The sequence below is a fragment of the Sarcophilus harrisii genome, chromosome 4 (genome assembly GCF_902635505.1).
Source record: "Sarcophilus harrisii chromosome 4, mSarHar1.11, whole genome shotgun sequence".
NCBI lineage: Eukaryota > Metazoa > Chordata > Mammalia > Dasyuromorphia > Dasyuridae > Sarcophilus > Sarcophilus harrisii.
In genome coordinates, this window is record NC_045429.1 from 434236911 (window position 1) to 434250920 (window position 14010).

At 44.4% G+C, this 14010-nt stretch overlaps 1 protein-coding gene across 6 annotated transcripts in view; it reads left to right on the forward strand.

Annotated features, from left to right (window-relative positions):
• KSR1 (kinase suppressor of ras 1) overlaps nt 1-14010 on the forward strand; it is a 199985-nt gene that overhangs the window by 149179 nt on the left and 36796 nt on the right. For 5 of the 6 annotated variants that reach the window (XM_031967660.1, XM_031967662.1, XM_031967663.1 and 2 more), the window contains exons 3-6: nt 476-623; nt 2579-3050; nt 8111-8115; nt 13949-14009. In XM_031967660.1, coding sequence (XP_031823520.1) covers nt 476-623; nt 2579-3050; nt 8111-8115; nt 13949-14009 — 686 coding nt within the window. The remainder of the gene's footprint in view (nt 1-475; nt 624-2578; nt 3051-8110; nt 8116-13948; nt 14010) is intronic. The other variant, XM_031967664.1, reaches the window with a different exon arrangement.

Genomic DNA, 14010 nt, shown 5'->3' on the forward strand with positions numbered 1-14010 from the left:
TTGTGCCTTCACCCCTCTGTCTCAGCTGCTGTTTTCTGGAGAAAGGAGGCGGGGAGGGGGGTAATATGGTGGTACAGAGTCTGCTTCCACAGACAAGCAGCTGCTTCTGGGTAGAGGCCAACTTAGCTCCAGCTGCCCTTGCCACTCAGCTGCTGTTGGGCAGCCAGAGGGAGGGGAAGTTCATCCTTCGGTCTTTGGTCACCCACCCTCGTTTTGGGGGCTGTGACTCTCTGGAGCTGGGGGTGGCAGACAGAAGGGGCATCCCCTACACACCCCCAGGCTGCCCGGGAGCCGTGTCCAGCCACACACTCACAAACACACTCTCTCTCTTTCCTTCCCTCCTCTGTTTCTCTTTCTCTCTGTCTCTTTCTCTGTTTCTCTCTCTGTCTGTCTCTCATTCTTTTCTTTCTTTTTCTCTTTCTCTCTTTCTTTGCTTTTTTCTTTCTCTCTCTTTCTTTTCTCTTACCCACCCCAGAAGATCTCCGGGGAGCTCACACTGGATGCTTTGCTGGAGATGAACGAGACGAAGGTGAAGGAGACCATGAGGCATTGTGGTGCCAACGCCGATGAGGTCAGCCGTGTCCACTACGCCCTCTCCTGCCTCCGGAAAGTGACCGGCTTAGGTAGGGCTTCCTTTGCCTTTCCAATGTGGGCCTGAAACCGAAGCTCTCCCCAGCCATCTACCCACCCTCTTCTGTCACTCAGGGCTCCTGGAGGGGGGCATGCTCAGGGGCTCTCAGAGGGTCAGGACCTGCTGCCCCACAAATTGGGTGAGATTGATGGAGACCATGAGAAACTGAATCAGTGACCCATTGGTCTGGATTAGAAACTGCCAGGGACTTTTTTCATTGGATGGGAGTGGGGAGGGGAGGTAAGAGTACAGTAGGGTAGGTCAATGGGGTAAACAGACAGAGGGGCAATTTATAGAACCTTCTATCTGGGAAGTCGGGGTTGTTCTTGTTTTAAGCTATTATTTATTATAAATTATATAATTATTTTGAAAATGATCATATTTATCAATATAACCTCAGGTCTGGAAGGGACCTTAGAGGCCATCTAGTCCTACTCCTTCATTTTACAGATGAGGAAACTGAGGCTCAGGGAGGGGAAGTGACTTGCCCAACTTCACAGCAGGTAGTAAGTGGCAGAGCCACTTGAATCCAGGTCCTCTGATGCCATATCATGTCTGTTCATCTGTTTTCTTGTCTGTTTGTCTGTCTTTCTGTCTAATCTTCACTAATTAATCAGAACTAATGTTTTATAGACTCTAAGAATGATTTTTTCCTTCTCTGGAAATAACCTGTGAGGACTTTAAATACCTAAACCAAGCAGCTTCCCCTGGGGTCCAACAGCTGTGTGCTCTGGGAACTCACAACCCCATTTTGCAAATCAGGAGGCTAAGACTTGGCAAGGTGAATTACCTTGCCCCAGGGTCCCATGGAGAGACAGAGTGCTCCAGTGGAAGGAGGTTTGGATTTAGTCAGGGAGCCCGAATTCGAATTCTGAGTGTCCTCCACAATTTGTGTGACCCTGAACAAGGCTGTTCACTGTCTCTGAGTTTCCTCCTCTCACAGTGAGGGGTTCAGATCAAGTCATTTCTGAGGTCCTTCCTGCTCTAGATTTAGGACGTGTTCCAGTCTGGGGGAGCCCAGGCCTCCTCTTCCTGGTTTTCAACCTCATCTTGTCTCAGTTTCTACCCGGCTGAGGCCAAGAGCAGTCTTCTGCCTGGGGGCTGGGGCTAGGGGCGGCCCACTTAGAACTGAAGTCTTTCTGGCTTAGGATAACATCTCTGACCAGGGATGCATCATGGGTCCCAACCATCCCTACCTGAGAGGCTCCATAAGGTCAGGGCGGCACGCCCGGCTTTTCCAGATACAGACACATTCACGGGATGGGAATGGGGGATTTCTAGACCTGGTAAGGAAGGACCTTGGGCCAACCCTCTCAATTTACAGAAAATGACACTGAGCCAGGGAGTGAAAGTGTCTTGTCTAAGGTCATATGGCTAATAAAGAGTCGGGCTGGCGTGGAAACCCAGGCTTTCTGTCTCCAGCTCCAGGCAGCTCTCTCCTGACTCATGCAAGTTCCCCCAGCTTGCATATCTTGTTTATTCTTATTTAATATATATATAGTATATGTCTTGTATATCTGATTGAATAAAACACACAAGTGGGGCGGCTGTGACTAAGAACACTGTAAGGCAAGTGAAACCTGCCTTTGGAGAGTCGACCTCTGAAATGCTGCATTTTGGCAGCTTAGGTTTTCTCAGAGCGAGGGTCCCCCAGACCCCTTACTAACCTCTTACAGATCTGCCTGGGGGGTTGCTTCCCCACCTTCCTCCACCCTCCCCCGAGCTCTGCTCAGTAACTTGATTAGGGTAATGTAGTGGGCAGAGGCCTGGTTTCTAGTCCTAGGTGCACGGGCCTTGGACTTCCTGGGGGGTTCCGGGCGAACTCCCACCCCTCCCTGGGTCTCAGCCTGCTCCTCCGTCAGGTGAGAGGGTTGGACTAGTTGGTATGGAGGTGCCTTCCAACTCTGACCTTCTCCGGGTCTGTGATCTGACCCCCTGGGCCCACAGGTGGGGAACCAAAGGAAGACTCAGCATGGAGTCCCCTGGATGCCCGGCGCGAGAGCGGCTCGGGACCTCCCCCGGACACCCTTTCCCCAGCTGGCTTGACCTGGACTCCTGGGGCCTCCCAGCTTGGCAAAGGCACCGGCAGCCAGCAGCCCCGCTCCATCTCGGTGTCTGCCCTCCCCACGTCGGATGCCGCGCCCCAGGGCCAGGGCCTCGGCGGCTACGGCGAGGGCCTTTCGGACAGTTACATCTCCCTGCATCACAGCGGAAGACTCACCCCTCGCACCCCGCACAGCTTCATCACGCCCCCCACCACGCCGCAGCTGCGACGGCAGAACAAGCTCAAGCCCCCCCGGACGCCGCCCCCACCCAGCAGAAAAGTCTTCCAGCTCCTTCCCAACTTCCCCACCCTGACCAGGAGCAAATCCCATGAGTCTCAGCTTGGAAACAGAATCGACGAGGTGCCCTCCATCAAGTAAGTGTCTCTGGGGAAACGGAGGCTGGTCAGAACGCTGGCTCTGGCCCATCCTAGCTGTGGGACAAGTCTCTGACTCGATTTTCTTAAAAATGGGGATAATGATACATGCAATACCCACCCTCTAGGGGTGAGAATCAAGTGCCTTGGACGCCCATTTCACAGCCTGCTATTTTTGTGCTGTATTTTGTAGAGTTTGGCCACTTCTATCCAACTCGGAGCCCCAGGCCTTTCTCTGCCTAGATTTCCCAATCTGTAAATAGGGTTTGTTGGCTAGGTCATTAAGTGAGTGGAAATCCCTTATTTGTAGGCGTGACTAAGAGTAGTCTACCAATAAGAGGTAACCCATAAAACCATTTGGAGTTTGCAAAGTGCTTGCAGATGTCTCTTGGGATTCTCCCAACAACCCTGGGAGAAGGTTATTATTGCCATTTTATAGATGAGGAAACAGGGTAAGTGACTTGGCCAGTCATTCAGCTAGTAAGGATCTGAGTCTGGAAGTGCTTGCAGAGTCTCTTATGATTCACTGTGCTAGAAAGTAGACAAGTTTCAAAGCAGAGATTAGAGAGACCCCCCTGCCCTCTTGCAGCTGATACACATTAAGGGGGACAAGGAGACAAGGAAGAGACCTGTGTGAGATAATGCCTCAAGATAATATGGGTACTAAATTATGGAAGGCCTTGAATGTCAACTTAAAAGTTTGTTTTTTATCCTAGTGGAAGTGGGAGGACAGGGAATGATACGGTTGCTTTGGGAGATTCAGTTTACAGGCAGGCTGTATTTTCCCGATTATTTCCTGTTCCTCTCTGAAGCCCACTCCTCCTCAGGAGGTTTAGTTTGCCCCAGGTTTTCTTCCTCTCTCCTTTAGAGGAGGAGGTTAGAGGTTCATTTAAGCCAGCTTTGCTGCTATGGGAACAGGGGGACTTTGATGGCTTTGTCCTTTCACGTTTAACATCTTAGACCAGCAGAAGTCTGGGATTCAAATGTTAAATCTCATTTTCTACCATGAAGTAGACTGAGTTACAGGATCCATAACCAGGGGCCAACAGAAGCAGTAGTTCAAGGTGTTGGTGGCCAGGATTGCCATAGGCATCAAACAACCATATAATGAAATGAATATAATTCATTTATGTGAATTATAAAATTCATATAAATTGAAAGAAATCCCAGATCATTTAACAATTGCCTATCGTTCTGCAGATGGAGAGACTGAGGGCTCATGGAGGGACAGAGACTGCCCTGCACAGAATATGGATAAAGGCTATTTTTTTTTTTTTACAAACACTGGCAAAACAAAAGGGGAGGTAGTTCATTAAATTGTGACTCTCCATTAAATAGATAGAACTTGCTTTACACAGCTTTGTTGATACAGCTCTGTGTGGGCTGATAATGCAAATATTAATAATTTTCATTATTAATGAAACCTAGGCTTAGAGGCAATAAATTGACCACAGTCACCCATCAAGTCAATAAGTATTTAAGGGATCCCAAGAATACAAAAACAGCCCCTGCCCTCGAGAACTAATGGAGGAGACAATTAGGTGGATATATAAAAAGCATATCTCTCTATCTATATTGGATATGTTGATAGAAAGAACTTATAGAAAGAAAACTAAGTAGATAGAAAAATAGAATGAAACACAGGAGGAAAGATTTAGTGATAGAAAGAAAGAAAATTGGTAGAATGAAAGATAGATTGATAAAAAGTTTGGTAGATAGAGAAATATAGATAGAAAGCTCAAGAAGCTTACTTTCTAATAGGGGAGATAACTAGATAGATAGATATAGTGTATATCTGAATCTATTAGATATTACTTCTATCTATAATATAGTATAGATTGTAATCTATACTATATCTATAGATTTTTTTTATCAATCTATTAGATAGATTGATAGAAAGATAGAAAGTAGGGGCAGCTAAGTGGCACCATGGATAGAGCAACAGCCCTGAAGTCAGGAATACCCGAGTTCAAATCTGGCCTTAGACATTTAACACTTCCTAACTGAGTGACCCTGGGCAAGTCACTTGCCTCCAGTTGCCTCAAAAAAAAAAAAAGAAAGAAAGATAGAAAGTAGATAGAATGATAGATTGCTAGAAAGGTAGATAGAAAAATAGAATAAAAGATAGAAAGGAAGATAGATTGATAGAAAGATACATAGATAGAAGAAAAATCAAAAGAATGAGAGCTAGACTGATAGAAAGAAAGTTTTGTAGATAAAAAGAGAAATGGAAAATAGTTAAGGAAAAGTAGATAGAAAAATAGAATGAAAGAGAAAAATAGAGAAAAAGAAAAATAGAATGAAAGACAGAAAAATAGATAAAAAGAAAAAGAAAAATAGAATGAAAGATGGAAAGATAAGAAGATAGGTTGATAAAAAGAAAGATGGAAAATAGGTTAAAAGAAAGATAGGTAGATAGAAAATAGAATGAATGGTAGAAGGAAAGAAAAAGACAGATGGTAGATAGAAAAATAAAAGGAAAGAAAAATAGATAAAAAGAGATGCAAAGATAGATAAAAAGAAATAGAAAATAGAATGAAAGATAGGAAACTAGATAGACAAAAAGCTAGAAAGATAGATACATAAAAACAAAAGGTAGAAGGTGATGTCTGGGAGGACAAAGTATTGGCAGTGGTCATTTGGGAGAGGTTTCCTGGAGCTGGTGGGGTCTGAGTTGGGTCTTGTAGGAAGCCAGAGGTGAGGAGGGAGGACCTTCCAGGTGTCGAGCCTGACTGGCCTGCCCCAGGCCTCCGGGCCCTGATTCCATTAGCTCAGGCGTCTCTAACGGTCACCTTACCCCGAGCAGGGTGTCTGCCCCCTGGAGTACCAATTCTCCCTTCTTAGCCTCCCTTCTTAGCATTTGGGAAGAGGGAAAACCAACCTAAGTTAGGGAGGGAATCCTAGCTTCCACCCAGTGCTTGTGACTGACAGCTGCTTGATAGGTCAGACAGCTAAGTAAACACAGTAAATGAATCGATAGCAGTGCTCCTTGATCAAGGGTGTGGCTAGGTTGAGAGCAGGGGCTCTGACGGTGCAAGGATGGATGTTTCCTGGATCTGGGATGGCCCAGTTGGCAGGACCTTGCCATGCCCTTTGTTCCAGAGGCAGAGAGCAGGCTGTATCCTGAGGGCGAGGGCAGAGCTGTGTGTGCCCCAGGAGAGCTTAGGCAGGATCCAGTCAGAGAAAATTCTCACCCTTTATTCCACCATTGCTGGGACCCAGGGAGGAACAGTGATGATTTTACCTCTAAAAATTATAGAGAATAATTAAAGCCTCGGGTTAGCATATGACAGGAGGTAGAGAGAGGTGACCTATGCTGTCTTGTTGTGATCTTGGCCAAGTCCCTTAACTTGTGAGACCCCAGAGTTAAAGACCGATGCGAACATTAGTTTCCACTGAACCCGGAGAGGAAGTTTCCCACATGGAGCTTGATGAAACTACAGGACCAGTCTAATACACATTTAAAACATGTACCTATACATATATAGTACACAAACATGTGTACAATGCAATATGCATGTATATTATAACACACACACACATACATGTGTGCTAAATTATACACAAACAAAAGCACCTGTTTGCCCTAGTTTCCTTCTCTGTCAAAATGAGCTGGAGAAAGAAATGGCAAACTGCTCCAGTGTTTTTGCCAAGAAAACCCCAGATAGGGTCACGGAGAGTTGAACAGGACTGCAATGACCAAACAGCAAGAGTTCTGGGAACCAGAAGTTTGAGAATTATTCTAGGGACTGGGACTAGTAGGGCACAGATTCTGGAAAGGGCTCCAGCTGTGGAGGCAGAGGACCCAGATTCAAATTCGTTCTGCTACATACTTCCCAGTGGCTGTCGGCAAGTCCAAGTCCCTCCGCCTCTCTGGAACCCAGATTCCCCTTCTGTAAAATGAAACATTATAGGGAGGGCCTCCAGCTGGAGATCTGTAACCCCTTGACCTGGAAGACCTTGGATCACTGGGACCCCTTGGTTTCCTCATTTGTATAATGGGCATAATGTTTTAGTACCCATATCCTCAATCCCAAGAGGCAGACAGTGGCTGTAGCACAATCTTTGAACTTTGACATCTTCAGAAATGTCCATTATTCTCGGTATAAAGCCAACTTGACAGGATGTCCCAACAGCCTTTAGTGTCACTTTGAGGTTTGGGGCTTTAAAATACTTTTTCTTTCATTAATCAAGAGATTTATTTTGAGTTCCTGTTGAGTACATACTGCTGTGGGTGGATACAAAGAAGTCAGGGCCTTGGTCCCCATTTTCAATAATTATAGGGATCCAAGGCAAGATCCATGTGCATCAATCAATCCATCAATCGATCGAGTCCTATTAAGCATCTCTTGTGTTCCAGGCCCTGTCCGAGGTGCTGAGAATACAAATTAACTAAGAAAGGAACAAATATTTATTTTTAGTACCTGCTATTTGCTAGGGCTGGAGACACAACTCAATCAGTCAATTGGCAAATGCTTATTAAATTGTGGTATAAGGGATACAGTGATTTAAGAGTTTACAAGAGGAAGCGGTCCCTCTGGGCTATAGGCAGGGAAGACTTCCTGGAGGAGGTGACATTTAATTAGAGAAGAACAGGGATTATAAGAGATGATGATGGATTACCTCCCAGGACTTTCCCATTCAAACATCTCCTTTTAAACTGAGTCAAGAGCTGGCAGATCTTGCCCCAAGTGGCACAGCCAGGTTAGGTTCCAGCTCTAGCCTAGAACTTCCTCTCCAGAGGTGAAACGTTCTAGAAACCAGCTAGACTTCCTGGAAGAGGTGACATTTAATTAATTCAGATTTTGAAAGGAGAATGGGAATTATAAGAGATGATGATGGATTACCTCCCAGGATCTTCCCATTCAAACATCTCCTTTTAAACTGAGCCAAGAGCAAGCAGATCTTGCCCCAAGTGACACAGCCAGGTTGTGTTCCAGCTCTAGCCTAGAACTTCCTGTTCAGGGGTGGAACTAGAAACCAGCCATCCCCACTCTGCAGCTTGCCTTGTGTGACCTTGAGCCAAAGTCCTGACGTGTTCTTTCTCTTCTCTCCTCTAGGTTCGGTAAGAGAGTTTGCTTTCCCCCTGATGCGTGCTTGTGCCTCCTCGAGGGTGGGAGAGCATCATCCTCTCCCACACTGGGGCTGCCCTCCTGGGTCCCTCCTTCCTCCATCCTTTGGAGCTTGAAAGCAATGATGTGGCCAGATGTGTTTTGAAATAGCTGGGAGCTCTGAAACGAGTGGAATTCAACTACAGCAACATCTCAGAGAGGGCCCTTGGGCCCCAGGGACCCCACAGCCAGTTTGACGTGTGCTCCATTCGCTGGGGTCCCTTGAGTACCCACATATGTCTTCTCTGAAATTTGGATTATTTCTTTATTTGCCGTGAAGCAGCTGGGGTTTGGAGGAGGGGAGGGACTGGTTGGAAGGTTGCAGAGTTTTTTAGTACATCTGGGCTGCTGCCGCTGATTAGGTTCAGGCATAATGCAGGGCGTCTTAAACTTTTTCCACTAGCGATGACCCTTTTTTGCGGGAGAAATTTTGACATGACCCCGGGTATATAGGTATATAAAATAGGTTCATGAATCAAACATATACTAATAATAAATCGTAATTTCGTGACCCTCACATTCAGTTACATGGGGTTTTGACCCACAGTTTAAGAGGCTGGAGACTATGGCTTCCAATGCGTTTTGTCAACTGTCCGCCCCACCCTTGCCAGGTTATTTTTGCCTTTATCTCCGAACTGGCTTCTTGGACCTCCTTCCTTTTCCTGAGAGGAAAGCCTCATAGAGGCACAAAAGCCATGCTTGACTCAATCATCTAAGAGTCGGTTCCATCAAGAGACACTGGCCGAGCAAGCACGCACTCTGTGTTTAGCCTGGCTCTCTCTATTATTGTTCCGCTTCCCCAAGTAGGATGTGAGGGAAAGAATTCTGGACCCAGAATCAGGACAGACCCAACTTTGAATATAAATACTACTAGCCCAGACCTTTTTCCTGGCCATATGCTATGGGCAAGTCATGTATATATCCATATGGCCTCCATTTCCACATCTGTGTAATGGAGATAAAAATACCAGTGGCTTTTCCTTCCGAGGATTTTGGGGAGGCCAGCGAGATATTTTAAAATTAAAAAAGAAAAAAGCTAAATGTAGATCATGGGATCTGCAGCTAGCAGGGAACTCAGAAGTTGTTTCAACCCCTTCATTTTGCAAATGAGGAAACTGAGACAAAGGAAAGTGACTTGCTTGGATCACACAGAAAATAAGCATTGGTGGGATTTGAAACATGCCCTCGGAATTCTCTTTGCAAATGTTAAAAGGAACCATAGAGATGGCATTGTTGTTGTTGTTATTGCTATTACAGTTTGGCCATCCCTAATTTCCTTTAATTTTCCTTTAATTATAACTTGTTATCAATAAGTCTTTAAAATGAAACCTCCACCATCGACAACTTTCCCTCAAGAAGTCTGTGCAGAAACAGTCAACTACCGTGGCCTCTTCCTGGCCAACCTAAGGTCTATGGGTTTTATTAGTTGAGTGGGGAGACAGAAAGCCTTGGGAATATGCATGTATCTCAATTGCCATCGCAGTCTATACCCAGGAAACAGCCATGAGGGACCTTGAATTGTAGAGGGAGGAGCGCCACCTAGAGATGGCCAACTGGAATTTTCCACGCCATCCCTCATAGATTGTGATGATGGTGATGGCGGTGGTCATGATGGTGATCGATGATGGTGATGGTGACGGTGATGTTGGTGGAGATGATGATGCGATCTCTGATTTCACTGGTCTAGGAGCTCCCAACGAAGGAATTTCCTCTACCAGGGCAGCTCTGTGCCTTTGAAATTTAGAGTCTCCAAGCAAGGGTTCTTAGATTTCTGTCACAACTCCTTCCAATGAAGCCTATAGCCATAGGCTATAGAATAATAAGCTTCAGAATAATGTTTTTAATACATAGGATATGTATTAAATATGTGTTAATTATTATATGTTATATAATTAATGAATAATTATGCATATATGTAACAATGCATATTTTATATAATTAATAATATGCTATTATTAATTATATATAATCAATAATCTCATTCCCTCAGTATTCAATGATATTATAATTCCCTCTATCAGTCCAGCTCTGTATCTGCTTTGAAACTTAGACTCTCCAAACAGGGGTTCTTAGATTTCTGTAACAGACTCCTTCTGGTGAAACTTATGGCTCCTCAGAATAATGTTTTTAAAACATAGGATGTGTGTTGATTATTACATATTATATAATTGATAAATAATTGTGTACAATATATAACAATTCATGTTTCATATAATTATAATCAATATTATAATTATACATAATGTATTATTTTCAATTATATATTATGTAACATCAATAATATAATTATATACTATAAGAAAAATATTACATAAGCATTAAATATTATGTTTTTAAAATGCATAGGATAACAAAGGAAAGCAGTTATTGACATGTAGTTATCAAAATGTTTTTAAAAACAAGCCTACAGACTACAGGTTAGGTATCCTTATTTTACAGAGTTTCCTGGGGCCACTTAGAGGTCAAGCATCTTGTCCAGGGGCACAGCGCCAAAATTTGTTAGAGATAGAAGCAGGAGCCAGGCTTTCCTGATTCCAAAACCAGCTCCCTGTCCCTCTTGGGAATATTACTTTCGTTTTTATCATTATCATTCTTGACCATGTAACCTTCCTCCGGGGCATGAACCCAGGAGGAGGAGGAGTCTATTGGGAAAGAGTGCCTAGTCTTGGTTTCATCCCCACCCCATGGGCATGAAACACCTTAGTGAAATGGTCTACAAGCTCTCTCTTTTCCAAATGTCCTTTAAAAAGAGCACAGAGAAAAGCTACATTCTTTTCTTCTGTTTACAGTCCTTGCTAACATGGGGCAAGGAGCATGGGATATTGGGGAGAAGCACTGATTTAGGAATATGATGACTCGGGTTGAAATCCTAGTCCTACTTTTTAGTAGTTGTGTGACCTTTGGGGAAATCCTCCCTTGTGATGTGAGAGGGCTAGGCTAGATTATCTCTTAAAGAATTCTTCAAGAGGTTGGTTCCAATTTTAGGTCTGATGATTTGCCTTAATTATATGTCAGAGCTGCTTGTGCCCGATCTATGGCAGAGCACTCCAAGCTCATATTGGTCTGATCAGCCACAGTTGGGCACACTAACTCAACTTGAACATAGTGATGCCATCTGGGGACCTTTTGAGAACTAAGGACAGCACTCAACCTAACCAATGTCAGAGTACTTTAAGACGGCCTTCGATAGGGGCTAGAAACCTCCCTCCCCCAGACCAACCGATTCTTTCCATTGCCATGGAGACTGGAGACTTTGTCCCCGTACTTGCACAGGAAACCTAAAGAAGGGCTTCAGGCTTGTGGTCCAGTGAGATTTTCTTAAGTCCTTGTTTGTCCAAAGCCTGTTTTTCTTTTCTTAAGGTAGCTGCTCAATTCCTTTTAGGTCCAGGAGTCTGTCTGTTTTAGGTGGTCTCACTTGTGGCCATTCCATTTTGGACTTCTCACTGTTTGGAAAACTGAAATTGTGTGTGTGTGTGAGAGAGAGAGAGAAAGAGAGAGAAAGACAGAGAGAGAGAGATCTTTGTATTTGTAAATTCTGTATTGGGAGAGCTAGTTAGCCTGTTATAAGCCATGTGATTGGTAGAAAATCTGATTTTGTGTGTATATGTGTGTATATATATGTATGTGCGTATATACAAGAAGCAAGGGAATGAAGAAATGAAAAGGCATGTATTAAGTGCTTACTCTGTACCAGGCATAGTACCAAGGCTGATTAGGGATTCAGATACAAAATAAGACAGTCTCTGCTCTTGAGAAATTTACAGTCTAATGAGGGATGGGGAGAAAGAATGGATATATTGAATGAATGAAAAGTCATGCGTTAAATATTTGTTGTTTACCAAGCACAATACTATGCCTAGCTAGGCTTACAGATACAAAACTGAAGTGGTCTCTTATTTCAAGAAATATTCTAATGGGGGGGCGGGGAGAGACGAGAACAGATATATTGAATGAATGAAAAAAGCATATATTAAATACTTATTGTATACCAGGGATAATGCTATGACTTATTAGGGTTACAGATACAAAAATGAAATGGTCTCTTATTTCAAGAATCTTACATTTTAATGAGGAAGGGGGGAGAAAGAGAATGAATGAAAAAGCATGTACTAAGTATTTACTGTTTTCCAGTCCTGAGTCTGGCTAGGGAATCTAGATGCAAAAGGTAAAGTAATCCCTGCTTTCAAAAAGATTACACTCTAATTGTGCTGAATTAGGGTAGGAGAAAAGAAAAAGAAATGAATGGAAAAGCATTTATTTAGTGCTTGCTGTGTACCAGATACAATGCTAAGCCATGGATGGGATGAACAAGCCCTAGCTGACTCTTTTAGCATCCAGCCTTGTATGGCATCTCTGAGCCCTGATGAATCATCTCTTTGTAGATGTCTGTTTTTCCCCTCTGGCCTTGGGGCTTAATGCCTGGATCAGCTGTGGGCTTTGCCACTCTCACCCTGCAGAGCTGATACATAGCAAGGAGTGCTCTTTGCTGGACTGAGGGGCTTGGTGAGAAAGCTCTCCTTCTCCGAGCAGATCAAGCTCCAGTTCCCTTCTAAACTGACTTAAGAATATGTGGGCATTTCCCTCCAGGGCTCGTGGCCCAGGAAGCCTCGGGAAGGAGCCATATGAAGGGGCAGGACTGGCTAGGTAGCCCTTGGAATGAGAAAGGATCGAGTTTGAATCTTTAGATACTTTCTGAGTCACTTCACCTGTGAATCTCAGTAAAGTCTATAAGGGAGGAGGTTGGGCTGCTCTAAATCTGTGTTGTTGGGATTTCCTCACTGTGAATAAAAATCACGAAAGGCTCGCTCTGTCTGCCAGGGGCTCTGATAAACACAGAAGATAAAAATACCAAAGCAGGACATTCCCTGACCTTAAGGAGTTTACATTCTAATAGGAGATGGTACCTAGAGGGAAGCACTAGCCTTGTCTTGTTTTGGAAAGTCATGGGACTGAGGGGTGCATCTCACAAGGAATCAGCTTGCTCTTTGAAGATGACAATATTGATTTGATGGCAATTTTCAAACCAAGAAAGCAAAGGGGATGACAGGGTACATGTGCAGATGGCAAGAAGACACCAGGGTAGATGGCTGGAAATGTGATCTGGGGCAGCTAGCTAGAGGGACATGCTCTGCCCACCTCAGGTGGAAAGACTTTTGGATTTGAACTCAGAACACTTGGGTTTACATCATTTGTTACCTGTTACCTGTCTGACCTTGGCAAGTCATTGGGCCTCCGTTTCCTCATCTGTTAAATGAAGGGCCTGGTCTAGATGGCCCTTCCTAGTTCTGAATTTCTCTTTCGTTGAAACTATAATCTGGGATTCAGGTCCCAGGGCTTCCATTGATTACCTGTGTGAGCTTTGCTTCTCTGAGCCTCAGTTTCCCCATCTATAAACTGTGGGAGTTGGCTTCTGAGGTCTCTTCCAGGTCTAAGTCTAGGTTCTTAAATGTGTGGATGTGTCATACATACAACCCTAACCTGTTATTCCTTATAGTTCTGAGATTTTCCATGTTAGGATGTGTGGAAGCTCGATGATGGGGAGTCACGGGATCTATGACATGGTCTGTAAAAGAGAAGAAGGCAGGGGAGGGGAGCATGGAAGCAGCTTAGAAATGATTTCAACAAGAGAAATGTGCAAGCTTAGCTTGGAGCCCCCAGGAAGGGAGAGGGACCACTCGGTTTTCCTCTTCCTCCCCTTTCCTTTTCTGGTCTGAGCTTGGTTTCTGACATGTACCCAAGAAGGGAAGGCACTCCTCACCTTGCCCAAACCCCATTCTTTGCCATCAGATCTCCACCACGGATCCCCACAGACTGAAAGAAGAGACATTGGCCTCTCAGTGACCCACAGG